This window comes from Poromitra crassiceps (assembly GCF_964638095.1).
Source record: "Poromitra crassiceps genome assembly, chromosome: 18".
Classification (NCBI taxonomy): domain Eukaryota; kingdom Metazoa; phylum Chordata; class Actinopteri; order Beryciformes; family Melamphaidae; genus Poromitra; species Poromitra crassiceps.
Window position 1 is genome coordinate 19,464,291 of NC_139636.1, and position 15,488 is coordinate 19,479,778.

The window sequence follows — 15,488 nt, forward strand, 5'->3', positions numbered from 1 at the left end:
CACACACACACGCACACATAAGCTGTATGCTGGCTCAGTCAACACATTACTATTCATACTCACACACACACACACACACACACACACACACACACACACACACACACACACACCATGTGCCCCTACAGCCTCCGTTTCCAGGTCTGTCGGCTTATATAAACTCCAGTGTTTTCGCTAGAAAGATCTGAGCAGCTGCTAACTGGCCTCATATCCACCCCACACTGTTTCTGCACCAGGCTCTCTCTCTCTCTGTCTCTCTCTGTCTCTCTCGCACACACACACAGAAAGTATTCCCTGCGGCCTTCCATGTCCAGTTACATAAATTCCAGTGTTTTGAGTAGAATCAATGGCCTTTTACTTTTACTTGAGTAATTTAGTTGAATCAGTACTTTTACCAGAATCTTTTTTACACAATTAACTACTTAAGTAAAGAAAGTGTGTACTTTTCCCATCTCTGCTGTAATATGTCTCCTCCATCGGGAATAGAACCAATAATTCACCTGTCAGGTAGCGACACAGACACAGTGACTCATCCTAGCGAGCTATGAACTGTTAAGAGTTAACCTTCTGAATTCTACACACTGTGTTCACACTGACAACAACACAGAGCATAAAGAGTGAGACAGGTTGGAATTGAACGAGTGAGCAGCTGTTTATCTGACTGAGCTAGAGTCAGAGACTGACTAGACTTCTACATCAGCTTATTTCTATCAGTGTTCAAACTACTGCTGATGATTAAAAAAAGAGCATCACGGGTGGTGCCTGAGGCAGGGATTGAACAAACTACCTTTGAACATCACACAACATGCACATGTTTATCTGAATGAGCTACAGCCCACTTCCTCTTACAATGCTTTCATATTGTAGCTTTAAACCTTGATCTGTGACTGTTGAAGTACGTCTGACAAGAAGGAGATAAGAGAGGAATACGAGTATGTGATTTGAAAAAGAAAGTTGCGTTTCACAATCAGGAAGTTCTTTACTGGACTTAAGAGCCTGAAAATCTTCAGTAAATATCCTGCAGTCTTTCTTTTTGGGGGGCATTTCTGCCTTTATTTAGATAGGACAGTAGGCAGACAGGAAAGGTGAGGATAGAGAGAGAGGGGATGACAGGCTTGACATGAACTATTAGTTAATGATTAGTTTACTAGTAACTACTACATTATTTGTGTACGTTAATGTAAAGTGTTAACGCATTACATAAGAGGGTGTGCAGAATGGAAGCAGCAATACTTTTTGAGACAAAAAAAAGAAAAATACTTATTAGTAATAAAGATGTGCAATATGGAGAAGAAGAAGAAGAAGAAAAGGATATGCTATCTATAGATATCTACAGGAAGAGACTTGATATCAGCCTGAACCCAAATCTGCCACTGAAGAAGAGGAGAAAGATGGTGATGGATAAATGAAACCAATAATACATCAATCCATCATACATCAGTTAATTAACGAGCCGGTGGATGCAGCCAGGCACTGATGAATTTAACAACTAGTAAAAGAGCACCCAGATGAATTAAATAACCGGTTGGTGTAGGACTGTATCAAGTGACAGCAGGCAGCTAGACTGACGCATTTGCATGAGATAGAGATCAGCAGGCTGACAGTCAAGTGACCTGGAAGACGCACGCTCAGGGAAAACTTCTTACATCACCCTAAAACTTTACATCCTTATGCCTCCGCCGGCAACACCGCCTTAAGAAATTTCTTCAAATTTGGCACAAATGTTCACTTGGACTCCGCGATGAACTGATTACATTTTGGTGGTCAAAATTCAAGGTCAATGTGACCTCACATCAGTCACATTTTTGTGAATGCGTTATCTCAGGAATGCCTTGAGAATTTCTTAAAATCTGGCACAAACGTCGACTCAAGGATGAACTGATTACAATTTGGTGGTCAAAAAGGTCACTGTGACCTCACAAATGATGAAGTGACATTTTATATCTCAAAAGTTCAAAGGTCAACTTCATTGTGGCATAATGTTTTGCTTACCACTGTAGCTGAGAAAATTATCTTGGGTCATTCTCCAAAAACAGTGGAAGTGCTGCCACTTACCTTTGCAGACACCAATCACATTAATTATATTGATTTGGACCCCAAGATACTTGTATGAGTCCACCTTCTTCACTGCCACTCCCTGGATGACAGCCAGGACATGGGGGCCTCCTGTTCCTCTGGTAGTCCAACACAAGCTCATTGGTTTTGCTGATATTGAGCTTCAGGTGATTGTCATTGCACCATGTGATGAAGCTCCCTATAGTCCTCTGTAAAAAATAGTCTCTGAGTGAAGACTGCATGTTTCTCACAATTATTCACTGGAATCATACATTACATGGCAATATAGTAATAACTTCCATTTTGAGGAGAGCAAAAAACAATACCTTTTAATACCTTTTTTTATTAAATAAATGTGTTCAAAGTCTTTATCACTACATATATTTTATGAGTTTGGACAGACATGGATGCAGACTGCAACTACTTGACATGGCAGAGGCATGCAACCATGAGGTGTTTTTTTCTAGTTCATTATGTTACAATATTCAAAAAGTATGAAACAGGTACCATTTCCTCCAGTCACCATACTGAAAACGCATTTTCAGGAGTATACTTACCATGTTTACCATAATACACACATCTCCCCGGAATATACTGTCAAGGAATGTGGAAGTGAAAGTGTACTTCCAGACACAGTGATGTCCTGTGGAGCAGCTCCGTTCCGGGCTTTTTCCTCTGTATTCAGGGTGTGGCGTATATCATCAAAGAGACACATCACTGTCTGTCCTAACAAAGGGGAAACTGGCACAAAATTGGAGTAATTATGACTTTAATAACGAGAAATGTCTGGAATTCCGATACTGTCTGTCAGTGATGCAGTGAGCTGGAGGAATGCCTTATTGCCTTATTGTCTACCTTTGGTAGGGGTGTTTGATTGATGCATTCATCAGTTTAAAACTATGTACCTGAATACAGACTGTAAAATATACAGATCACAGCTCGAAATTTCTGTTAGCAGAAAGCCCGAATGTGCTGCACATTTTGAATTAAAGCATGTGTTGTGATTTATCATTAAAAACTATTCAGGCTATGTGACATAACAGATATAGGCTACATTAACATTAGTATACAGTAGTATTAATATCCACATCCACATAACTGACATAATGAATGCAAGCGACGTTCATGCAGGAAGAGACCGATATACACGCATGCATGCAAACACACACACACACACACACAAAAGCTGTAGAGCTATCTTAGTGAGGACATTCATTAACATTCATAATGCATTCCTTAGCTCCCTCCTAACCCTAAGCACTCATCACAGCTAAATGCCTAACCTGAATCCAACTCTAACCTAACCCTTAAAACCAACTCTCCTGCTAAGCTGAACCCAACTCTAACCTAACCCTTAAAACCAACTCTCCTGCTAAGCTGAACCCAACTCTAACCTAACCCTTAAAACCAACTCTCCTGCTAAGCTGAACCCAACTCTAACCTAACCCTTAAAACCAACTCTCCTGCTAAGCTGAATCCAACTCTAACCTAACCCTTAAAACCAACTCTCCTTCAAACAGCCCTTTGAAGGTGTGTGAGAAAGTGAGGACCGGCCAAAAGTCCTAATTTCCTAAAATGTCCTCACTTCCCAGGTGTAACTCTCACATTGGTCCTCACTACAATAGCTATAAAAGCACGCTCACACACACACACACACACACACCTCTCACAAGTGTCAATCACGCTGAATAAAGCCACATGATGAGCGTGGTAGGTTTTTACTGTTTATTTCAACACTAACAGTCATGTTTCACAATGTGCTGTTCAGATGCTGCTGTCTGAGCTCTCTGGCTGATCTAAGAGCAGTCCATCTACAAAGAGCCCCAACTGTCCCCAATACATGAAACTCCATATAGCCACAGTATCAGTCTCTTCTAAAGCCTGTCAGGAATGCTCGCCATGTTACAGTTAGACAGCCAAAAAATACAGAAGATGATGTGTAGTTGTTGTTTTTCGGTTTTTCTCTCTTGCTGCAATTCCTGGAAGTGCATGCCAGCAGTTTAGGCTAATTATTGCTCTGCGGTGTTTCTTTTCCAGGATGTAAGAAGTGAATGACAATAGAGGCTTTAAATAGGTCAGCGTAGTGCCACAGTTTTTACAAGAGAGGAGACTGTGAGTCATAAAGCCGGGTTTCCCCAAAAGCATCTTCAAACTCTTGTTACAGGTGTGTCTGCAGACTGACTTGTTACAGGTGTGTCTGCAGACTGACTTGTTACAGGTGTGTCTGCAGACTGACTTGCCTTTTGTCAGGGGAAAAATAAGAGTTTACAATTTCTCAGACAGTAAAGTACTCATTTGTTTCTATACACCAGGATGCATTCTATCACTTAGACGTTTAAATCATATTTGTATCCAATTATGTTATGCTATTCTGGTTGGGGTGTGAATATAAGGTCAGTTCATACACGCATAATTCAGTCAGAGACTACTAGACTTAGGGCTGGGCAAGATGGTTAAAATCAATTATCATGATAATAACCATAAGGGCTTTCAATATATATTTTGCATTATGAATCATGTATGCAAAATTATGTCAATCAAATTAATGTTCATCCCATTGATCTGAACAGTAATGTTAGGTGCGATGTAAAATAAAATGTTTCAAATCTAATATTCCTTAAAAATAAAATCTGTTTAGACAGCAGAATTGTGCATCACGATGTCCCCAAATCACCATACGATCACCATATGATTCCACTGAAAGAGGATATATGATCATACTGAATTATCGCCCAACCCTAACTAGACATCTCTTAAGTGTAACCTCATGCTTTTAATTTCTAGTGTATACATTTTTCTTATGAGTTGTGCATTGCGGTCTCAAGCCTGCTTCTCCTTGTGATACAGCAAGCAATTTGACCTTGATGTAAACACAGTGCTTTCCTTGTCTACTAATACAAAAAAAATAGATCAAAGCTGAGTGAAAAGATGCTTTTCAGATAAACAAGCCCCTCCATAATTTTACCATCAGAAAGGCCAAACTGATGCCAGATCAGTAACACATGGCTAGATTTAAACAAGTGCAAAAAAATTATCTGAATCGGATGCATTCGTAGTGTAAATCCAGCCTGACACTTGACAAATACAGGACAGAGTGCAAGCAGCTGCTCCTCCATGCAGCTTCTGCAACCCCATTAAATAAAGATGACTGTTTGCTTTGTGCTTGAGAGGCAGACACAACATCTATACTGTGAGGTCAAGCCGTCTATCAGCTCTGCTTAACGGGCAGACCTGGGGTCAGTGGTTCTATTCCAATTCAAAAACTATCTGGCTTTCATTATGCCAGAAACAAACAAGTGATTAAAAACGACTTAACCGTCACAAAGGTTAGAATACTGAGCAGAGAGTGCGTTTGCAGCTGACTTATCTATCTGTATGAGGGGGTTGATAGCAGACGATACCTGGCAGCACATTAAGGTACACTTGATGATGACTCATTAAATCAGCGTCTGAGGAAGAGCCTGTGTGGCTTGAAACGTCACGCTGAAATGAAAAACCTTCAAACAGGACCTCCAAAGGTGTGCGGATCACTTCTTTTTCACTGTCAGGTATATTTTGATCCAGCACCCAACCCAGTGGGTTTTTTGGTTGTGCGTGTCTTTTTTTATCCTCTACAAAGTCTCTGTACACCTTTGACAGGGTTCCCACACATTTTCATGGATACAATTTCAAAGCTTTTCCATGACTTTTCAAGGATCCATAATAGTTTCCATGTAGTGTGATGTGGTGACTGAATCAGTACCAGAAATGATTACTACACTGTTACCTACTAACTATTGGATTCATGTCAACAGCTACAGAAAATACATTTGCCGTTGTTACAGACATTATGTGGAAGGTTATCCATGGAAGATTACTGGGAAAAAAATCATTACTTTCCCAAAACTTTCAAAGATTTTACTAATTCATGACATCTTCTGGAAGATGAGATTTTAAAATTCCATGACTTTTCCAGGTTTTCCATGACCGTGGGAACCCTGATTTGATCAAGTATACCTTAATGTTATATTTTCACTGCAGGCTATGGACTATAAGTGGCTTATTATAATAATCTAGGCTATTCCTCATAATATGTGATAGGCTACTTTATTGATCCCAGCAGGGAAATTCTCTTTTCTCTTGCCCTCCTCTAAGGTCAGGGGTCAGCTAGAAAACAGCAGCCCTGCAGTTAGGGATTGAGTGTCTTGCTCAAAGACACTTCAGACATGACTTGAACCCGTGTCTTCTGGTTTAAAGATGGTCTCGCTAACTGCTAGGCTGCCGTGCCCCTGCTAGCTTAATGTGCAACCACTACATATAGGAATTATTGCTATAGAATGACAGCGTCCATATTGAGGTGCATTTTGAAGAGAGGAGAGAACAACATTCCCCCAGTATAATTGCCAACACTGATTTCACTGCCCCTGAGTTTGTGGCATTTGCATAAATATGTCTTTAGTGCAAAACACACTGGTCGCAGCGCATCATGTGACGCCCCTAGCATAGGACGTGTTGTGCTGCAGCACGTCCGACGGACCACACGGGACGAGACGATGCAAGGCGGTGCCGCCTCGATCGCCCTCTGGTGGGCTGGCTGCAGTATAGGTCATAAATCCCGCCGCCCCCATGTTAGTGGACAGGACATGAGCCTAACTAAACAAAGTACACATCAAATACATTTTTCCCAAAGATGGTTTTAGTCATTTTAAGTAGTTCTTATCAAACTGATGTATGTTCAAATGCAGATTTTTCTGACAAGCTTGTTTTTAAATAGTTATTTGATGATATAACAAAGGCTGATTGACAGCTGTGACAGCCACTCTCAAACCTCCATCAGACGGCGGCACGGCTGAGGGGGCTCAGCCCGACTCTATTGCGCAGACTCTCGTCCCAAATAATATCAAACAACCAAGATGGCAGCTCGCGGAAATGAGATATTTTTGGCTTCACTTATGCATAGTGGTAGGAAGTGGAGACGCATTCTATTATAAGTGAATAGGTCGAACGTGCTGCATTGCGATGCTTCCTATGTGTACTAGGGGTGTCACATGACGCACACTTCGGCACCGATGTGTTTTGGACTTCAGTCAGTCTATACCAGTGACTCGCACACTGGCGGGTTGTCCGAGTCCTGGCTGTGCATGGAGCTCAGGCCCGTGTCCGAGTCCTCGTCGTTGGTGTTGCAGGTCTTGGACAGCCCACGGGCCTGCTCCACCCACCCAGCGCTCTTCTCCACCGGCTCGGCCTCGCCGCTCCCCGCCCCGGCCTCTGCCTTACCGTCCTGGTCGGTTCCTTGGTGCTTCACCTGCTCTATCTCCATGCTCTCCACTTTGGCCAGCAGATCAAGCAACTCACTCTCCTTGGCCTCCCAGAGTGCCAGACTCAGGCCCAAGTCACCCTTCATGCCCTCCAGGTCGGTGTTGAGCCGCAGGCCGATGTATAGACTCGTGTCTAGCTGCGTTTTGATGCGCTCCTCCTCCAGCACCAGCTCGTTCTCCGACAGGCTTTCCACGTCCGCCTCCACCGAGGGCGCAGCAGTGGGAGCGGCGGCCGCGGCGAGGCACATGTCCACAGAGTCGGCCAGGCTGTCTGTGTCCTTCCCCGCACCCGCCGTGCCGGACGCCCGCTCCTCGCGCCGCCGCTTCATCCAGCGCTGGTTGAGCTCCTCCTGGATCTCTCCGGTAATGCTCTCCACCAGCGCCTCACGTTCTGCCAGCTCCTCCTGCAGCCGCACCACCTCCTCGCACCGCCGTGCGTACTCCTCGAACTGCGCCAGGCCCTCAGCCGTGCAGCGCGCCGCGTCCTGCCGCTCCGCTCTGTGTGCACAGTCCGAGGTGGTGGCCGGAGCCTCCTGTGTGGAGGACGACTCCATGTATGTGTCCTGCACATAAGGGTGGAAAAGAAATCAATATTATCATTGATTGCAATGAAATACTGTATGCCTCAATAACAGGGATATATGTTTGAATACATTTCTGATATTTTCAATATGCATTATTTACAGCATCAGTCACTGACTCGGTGCATTACAGTGTGCTGAGTCAGTGAAATGCGTTCAAGCAGAATGCAATAGACTTGGCACATTCGTTTTTCAGACATGTTTGTAGGTGCAGACATCTGTTGTGACATAAATGGGCGTTCTTGGCAGTTTTTCCCCCCCGTGGTCTTTATACTGTTATAGGAGAACTTTGCCAAAAAACAATGCTGATGTACAGTATTTTGCACATGATCTCACACATATCTGAAAACTGTAAACCGTTTTGCAGGCATTCATTTAGTTTGACAATTCTTGAGAGTTGACGCGAGTTGATGTGAACATCACAATGCATCACAAACTAAATGAATGCCTGCAAAACTGTCATGGCTGTTTCTGGACATTTTGGGGCCCTATGTGACATCTTACAGTGGGCCCCCCAGGGTTTAGAAATGAACGAGGCCCGGGTTATGTACTGCATTTCTGGATGAGTAAAATTCATACCAAATGACACAAACACAGCTCAAGCTATACACTACACACAAACTCATTATAGTTTGTATATAGCCTATACAGAGGGCTGCATTGGCAAAAAAAAATACTAAAAGCTGCCCAATTTGACACAATTTACTCTCACTCTACTAACTACAGGCCGTTCAATATCAGCCTCCCTTGTGTTGATTTACTGCAGTCTGTATACCATAACGCCCAATTATATCAGAATAATATTTTTCGTATAGCCTATGTGTGAAATCATGTGCAAATAGCATTGCTTTTCTGTGAAGTTCTCCTTTGACCCAATTGACTGTTATGAAGAAATGTGACATGATATAGAAATTAGTATTCTGTTACATCACCACATGGCCATCTTGGTAGGAAAATAACAGGTAAATGGTAAATGGTAACAGGTGATTATAATCAATTAACAGGTGATCACAATCAAGTGACACAAACAGCCAATGTGTAACAGTGTGTATTGTATGGCCATATTGGTAGGAAAATGCTTGTGACATCATTGGAAATAATATGGATACCTGCACATAGTTCACCCCGTGCCTCTTGATGCGGTCAAAGTGCACTTTGGCCTCATAGCGCTCGATCTCCCTGTCCAGCTCCTTGATCCTGTGGATCTGCTGGCGGATGGTGTGGTCCTGGGAGATCACCAGGTGCACCAGCGTCTCCATCTTCTCCACGGAGCCCTTGTCTTTGGAAACGGCCTCCTCTTTCTTCTTGTTCATCTTATCCAACTTCCTGAAGGCTTTCCTGACCACGCGCCTCTGTCTCTCCTGCGACAGGTTGGCAGTGGCGGCAGCGGCGGCGCTCCAGCAGCTCCGGGCGGTGCCCCTCAGCGCGCCGCCCGGGCCAGAGCCGCTCTCCCGGCTCGGTACCACCCGGGCCTCGGCGCTGCGGGGCCCGTTGTTGGGCAGCGACGCCTCGTTCTTTACCAGGACGAAGCGCACGTTCTCCTGCTCGTCTCCCCAGGCGCTCCACAGCCGCAGGATCTTAGTTTTGTTGGGCAGAGTGCGCTCGAAGCCGCGCCACTTCTCCACCACGCAGTACGCCTGCGGTGCGCCGCACAGCATCGCCGCCGAGGCGCCCTGCCGCAGGTTCTGGTCCTCCAGCAGCACGCGCACCACATCGGCGCAGGTGGTGCGCTTGGACAGGCCGGACACCAGCTTCTCCTCCCGGCACACCCACACTGACAACTGCCCCTCACCCGGCTCCATGTCCTCACAGGAGGAACTCACACTGGGAAAAAGTTAGTTTGGCGATGCCCAAGATAGGAGGTCCGGTTTAAAAATGTATAGGCTATTACTTTCAAATAATAATATCTTGGAAAAGAAAAATGTAACCTGAACCAACGTCCTTGTGCGCGTGTGTCGCAGCTCAAAAGGAAAAGTAGGTTGTAGAATTCCTTTAATTGAATCTCTGACTCCATTCTCAGCGGAGTCCAAACGGCTTCATATTAGGAAAAGTAACCTATACCATTCATTCAAAACAGCCTCTCCCAAAGAAGTTTAGCGCTCCTCTCGGTGCTGAGCGGGTCCCACTTCAAACGCGCTCCTCGCATGTCCGAACAAACCCGGTGAAGGACTGTCAAAGTTGTTGGTAGAGAAATCATATCAGTTCGTTATTCCAGCGGTAGGTCAGGTGTCTGTGCGGACTACCGTCTTTAAGTCCCGGGACATCATCCCACTCTCTCTCCCCCGGAGCTTTGGTCTCCCCAGCCCCGCGCACTGGCCCGGAGAGGAGGAGAGCGGAGCGGAGCGTCCTTCCACCCCGGTAGGCGTGTGCTACTCTGCCCCGTGTATGGGACAAAACACAAAACAGGAGAGTCAACGACACAGACACGCCCCCTCTCTCTCTCCTTCTCTTTCTTTCACTCGCGCACGCATGCACGCACACACACACACGCACACGCGCACACACACACACACACACACACACACACACACACACACACACACACACACACACACACACACACACACACACACACACACACGCACACACAGGGCCGCTGCTGGCCATTTGGGTGCCCTAAGCGTAGCTAATTGTTTTGTGCCCCCCCCCCGCAAAATACTCTTAAAACCGAATACTTATTCATACAGTATATTTACTATATTTACTGGGATCATAATTCAGGCCGGGCATTAGATACCAAGCAGGCCAGGCCGATACGGGCCGACGCGCGTGCCGGCGTACAAAGGGCGGCGGCGAAAAATTTGGGCCGTTTGAAGCCCAATTTGGGCCGTTTGAAGCCCGATTTGGGTCGTTTGAAGCCCGATTTGGGCCAGTTGAAGCCAGATTTGGGCCGTTTGAAGCCCAATTTGGGCCGAGTCCAATTTTACAATGAGATGCACCCACTTTAACCCTGAATAAAGTAATAAAACCACTAGTAAACCAGTAGGCGGCACCTGGCCTGCTGTTCAGTGAGTGGCCTGACTGCGGGCAAAAAAAAAAAAAAAATTGCAGGCCCTTAACTCATTGAGTGCCAAGGACGAGTATGTTCGTCAATAGCGTTTTTTGACGGTGGGACGTGGATCAAAGCCAGATCCATCTCCTGTGAAAGTATGGTGGATGTTGAATGTGTAAAAGCTATTTTAGGGACCCATTAGGTGGCGACAGTGCTCTCCAGATTAGAGAAAGGCGAGGAAAAAAGAGAGAAGTCATTGGGGAAACGGAAATCGCATCGATATGCATGAAGCATAACGTTAGCTGTGCCTGTGAACAGCAGTCAATCTGCTGCCACAATTGAGCCCCTCCGTCTCCGCTGCGATAGCCCCTCCATATGATTTAGTTGCCGACACCAGCGTCTTTCTGAAAAGTTACATTATTCTCAGCTGGGAGCCGGCGACAGGCTGTGAAAAAGCGGGGTGCAGCGCACTTTTCAGTGCAGAGCAAATGCAGAGCAAACGCAGCAGAGCCCCAGAGACACTCCCACGGAGGAGGAGGAGGGGGGTGGGGCACGCAGGGCACTACAGCATACAACCATTGACAGTAAACACAGACCCAGACAGCAGGCTCGATGCACAGAGACAGGCAAACAAGCTAGAATATCTGATGCCCACCAGCAGTAAATCAAGACCAGCAAGAAGGTGTAGGGTCTGCGCACGCAGGGGCCAGCGCTGCTGGTTGCAGCTAAAAAATATTATTTGGCCAAACAAAATTCCTTTGTTTTCACTGTTTTATTGAAGGAAATTATTTTTGAGGTGTCATTACATCAGAAAATATTAGCTTCAGAGTCAATGATGTGCTTGAAATGCTTCATTTCACAAAAGGCTGAATATCTCAGATTCTAAATTGAAACGTGTGTTTTTGCTGAAATCTACCTATCTTCTCCGGCTGATAACTAAAGAACGGAAAATGATATCAATAAACTTTTTTTTGCAGTTGATAGAAGAGAGTCTCATCGTTCTTTGTGCATGTACGGTGTTTACATAGTAATATCACACAATATTCTGTGGGCCTCGAGAAATCACTGAAAACCCTCTGAAACTCTGGCACTGGGAGCGTCCGTTCTCCAAAAGTGGCTGGCACTCAATGAGTTAAGAGCACATGATGCCCTACGCAGTCTGCGTACTCTGCGTATAGGGTGCGGCGGCCCTGCACAGTGCACACACACACACACACACACACACACACACACACACACAAAAGGACGCCCTGACTGAGATAATGCAAGAAAAATACATAAAATCTACTGAGATAATGCAAGAAAAATACATGAAATCTCCTCCAGTGGGCTTTGGCTACAGATTTCATTGATGTGGCCATGAAGAAAAAGTTGCGTGTTTGATCTTATAACTAACCTAAATTAAAACAAAATGTTTAAGTCCACGGTCATTTTGACCGTTACATATATATTTACTCACCAGGTGGCGACAAAGGGTAAATAACAGCCAGTGTTGTACTGTATGTAGCCTACAGTATTTATGTTTTTGTTTAAACTACAAACATAAATAAACGTCAACTTGAAACTACGTTTCCACTACCACACACAGCCTATAATAGTATAGCCTATGTTTATTAAAAAAAAAAAAAAAAATGGACCGGCCTGTACCAAATGCGTTGCGGTAGTTGGGGACCACTGCACTATATTAACTAGGGTTTAGATTCCTTATCAGCTAAAAACTATAGCCTACCCATAATCTATACTAAGTGATGCTTGATTCTTTTTTCCTGTATAGAGTCACACTTTCACACAGACAGTATAAAGGAGAAAGTATGTGATAAAGCAGCACTGTGTGGTGATGTGTTTTGGATGTTTTTTTGTTCAGGGTGCTGAAAAAACAGGGAAAGTTTGGTGTCAAAATCATATTTTTTCAAAAATGCTATGTTTTTATACTCTTAGGATAGGCTATTTGACTGTATATTTAGGTGGACAAGACAGAGCTTTGGGTTCATTTCTTTGAGTAGAGCTCCCCCTGGTGTTCATAGAAGATAATACATCTTTGAAGCAGCAATGAATCCCTTACTTCAGGGAAGCTCAACCCTTTGTAATTCAAGACACACGTCTGATTGTTAAAAGATTTCTGAAGACCAGCTTCCCAAATAAATGATAGGCTATCATTCTGATATCTTGATGTGAGAGGTCCTCCGCGGCCCACTAGATGGGGCTCTGAGGCTCACCAGTGGGCTGCGGTCCAGTCGTTGAGAAGTGGTTTGCCTTACTTGACCACCTAAACAGAGGGCTCATCAGCATTAAAAAAATTTTAGTTTCAATTAATTCAGAGGTAAAGACTGCAGTAGAATGATGAATGTGGGCAAAGAAACCAAGAGCACTAGTTGGAACTGACCATTTATTTAAACTGAATAGCATATGCATACAAAGTTTCTACAAAGCTAGAAAATATCTAACATTATACTTTTAGCCATGAGGGGGGGGGGGGGGGGGGTTACAAAGCAAAGATCAGACCCTGTGCAGTACCAATAGACACACACGACTAGGTTTAAGATTTTCCTAAATGTACTCTATTTGCAAAATAGGATAAACATTAGAATATCAAAGATATACACAACATCTGTAATAAACGTTATTGTCACCTTTATACAAAGCACCTTATCAAAAAAACACCTCGGCATATTCCTGCCAATGCACCGGAGCAAAAATATTCAAGGCCATTTTGGAATTGATTACAGAGAGGTTTATATTATGTGCCACATGTGGTTTGGAAAAGACGATACACACACACACACATCCAACTTGCAAGTACAAGACAATATTAACAACAAAGACAATAATGATTCATAAACTCATGACTGAATCCAACTGAATCCACTCCAACAACTTTAGACAGTGAGCGTGTGTTGCTTTTGATGTTGTTTAACGTTATGTCTTGAGAACGCACTACTTTATTAATGTGAGCACATTCTCCAATAGGTTAGGTCGGGTGTCATCTGGTCATTACCAGTACCAGTCTTTGTCTTTCTTTTTAGAGATGTTTAGAGCATTTCAGTGGCATCACAGTTTCCAGTGGCAATCAGGCCACACAGGGCGTATTCAGTGTGATGCAGTAATGATGTCCAGATAGCTTGGAAAGGCAATGCGGTTAATGTATTCTTCATGCCTAACTGTCTTCACATAAGAGAAGATGTGTTAAATTTTGTAGTGGTCACATATCATTTTAAAGTGGATGTAAATTGAATTGTGTGTACTCATTACTCTGAATTTTATTTTAGAACAATCTGCTGATTCATATCTAATCACATCACTCTGCACTCAAGTCAGTCTGTTTGATTTTCTTGACTTATAATCAAATTAACCAGTGATACCTGGTGCCAAAAAGACGTTACTCCTTGGTTACTGCAAACAAACACTCTGCTAACTTGGTTAGAAACTTGGAAGAGTTTCAGTCCACTTCCAAATACTATGCTACTTTGAACTTCTTCTGAGAGCACAAAACCTTTATAGCTAATACAGTAGCTGGACGAAAATCTTACTGGATTTGTTTAAGTTGTTATGGTTACAGTTCTGCTACACTAGCATGGACGTCAGCTTGAGATGTTTCTGTGGTTGCAGTCCTGTGGGATTTTTTTTTTTTGGGGGGCAGAAGCTTGTAAATTATAGGCTGCTTTAGTTTGCAAATCAATATTTTGTGTCAAATGATGAATGTCTTTGGTAAATAGCTGTGTAATAAGTGGGATAATATACAGGCAGCCTGGCATTATTGCAAAATATGTTATCCTTTACATTTTACATATTGGTGTGTATTAGTGTGAAGGGCTATACATTTTTGGAATATTAGCCCTCTGGTTTATACATGCTTGACACTGAATACTGGAGCATGTGATGCCAAATTATGAACACATTTATGAGCCTTTTCTAAACATTATCTGGAAAAACAAATCCAAATGAAATTCTCTGGCTTTTCATGACCTTATGAACCCCAAAAAGAACGGAAATAGAAATGTCTACAGCCGTTCCCAACCAAAGGCACTTCATGCTACTGGGCATGGCACGGACAAACCACCGATCAACACCTAGTATACTTTATCAATAGTTTTTTGGTTTTGATAAACAAGGTTCAGTTATAATGACTTATTTCATTCTGACATATCTCCCTGGAAGAAACTAGTCCTACTGACAGATTAAAGGGTACAGTGTCTTGAGCCATTTGAATGGCATCTATTAATTGTAGGAACATAGGTGTTATGATGCGATTAGCATTTTTAATAGTGATGTAATGGCACTGGCAGAAAGAAAGTGGCATTTCAGGCTTGAATACATCAGTATGGATGTAGTAAAGTTCAAAGTGGTAGAATGAGAAGATACAGTGTTCAGAATATTAAACTAGCTATGCTAGATTCCTTTGCTTTGAGGGGACATGAAGTAAAAGCTGCTGGGGAAATCCAGCTCAGCTTTAAATGATAATGTATAGTTTGTCAAATTCATCACAGTGCTTCTCAATGGACTGATCATGATATAATGCTTCTATCTGATTGATATTGAACATGGTATCGACTTATCTCTAGACAG

General features: G+C 43.5%; 1 protein-coding gene across 1 annotated transcript; it reads right to left on the minus strand.

Annotated features, from left to right (window-relative positions):
- Positions 1-7,002: 7,002 nt before the first annotated feature.
- On the minus strand, positions 7,003-9,735 carry LOC310793318 (ras association domain-containing protein 10-like; the record flags this gene model as incomplete). The annotated part of the gene is made up of 2 exons (XM_083655118.1): positions 7,003-7,915; positions 9,043-9,735. The coding sequence occupies 2 exons, from the start codon at positions 9,733-9,735 to the stop codon at positions 7,127-7,129; spliced, it is 1,482 nt and encodes a 493-aa protein (XP_083511244.1). The 3' UTR covers positions 7,003-7,126.
- Positions 9,736-15,488: the final 5,753 nt, after the last annotated feature.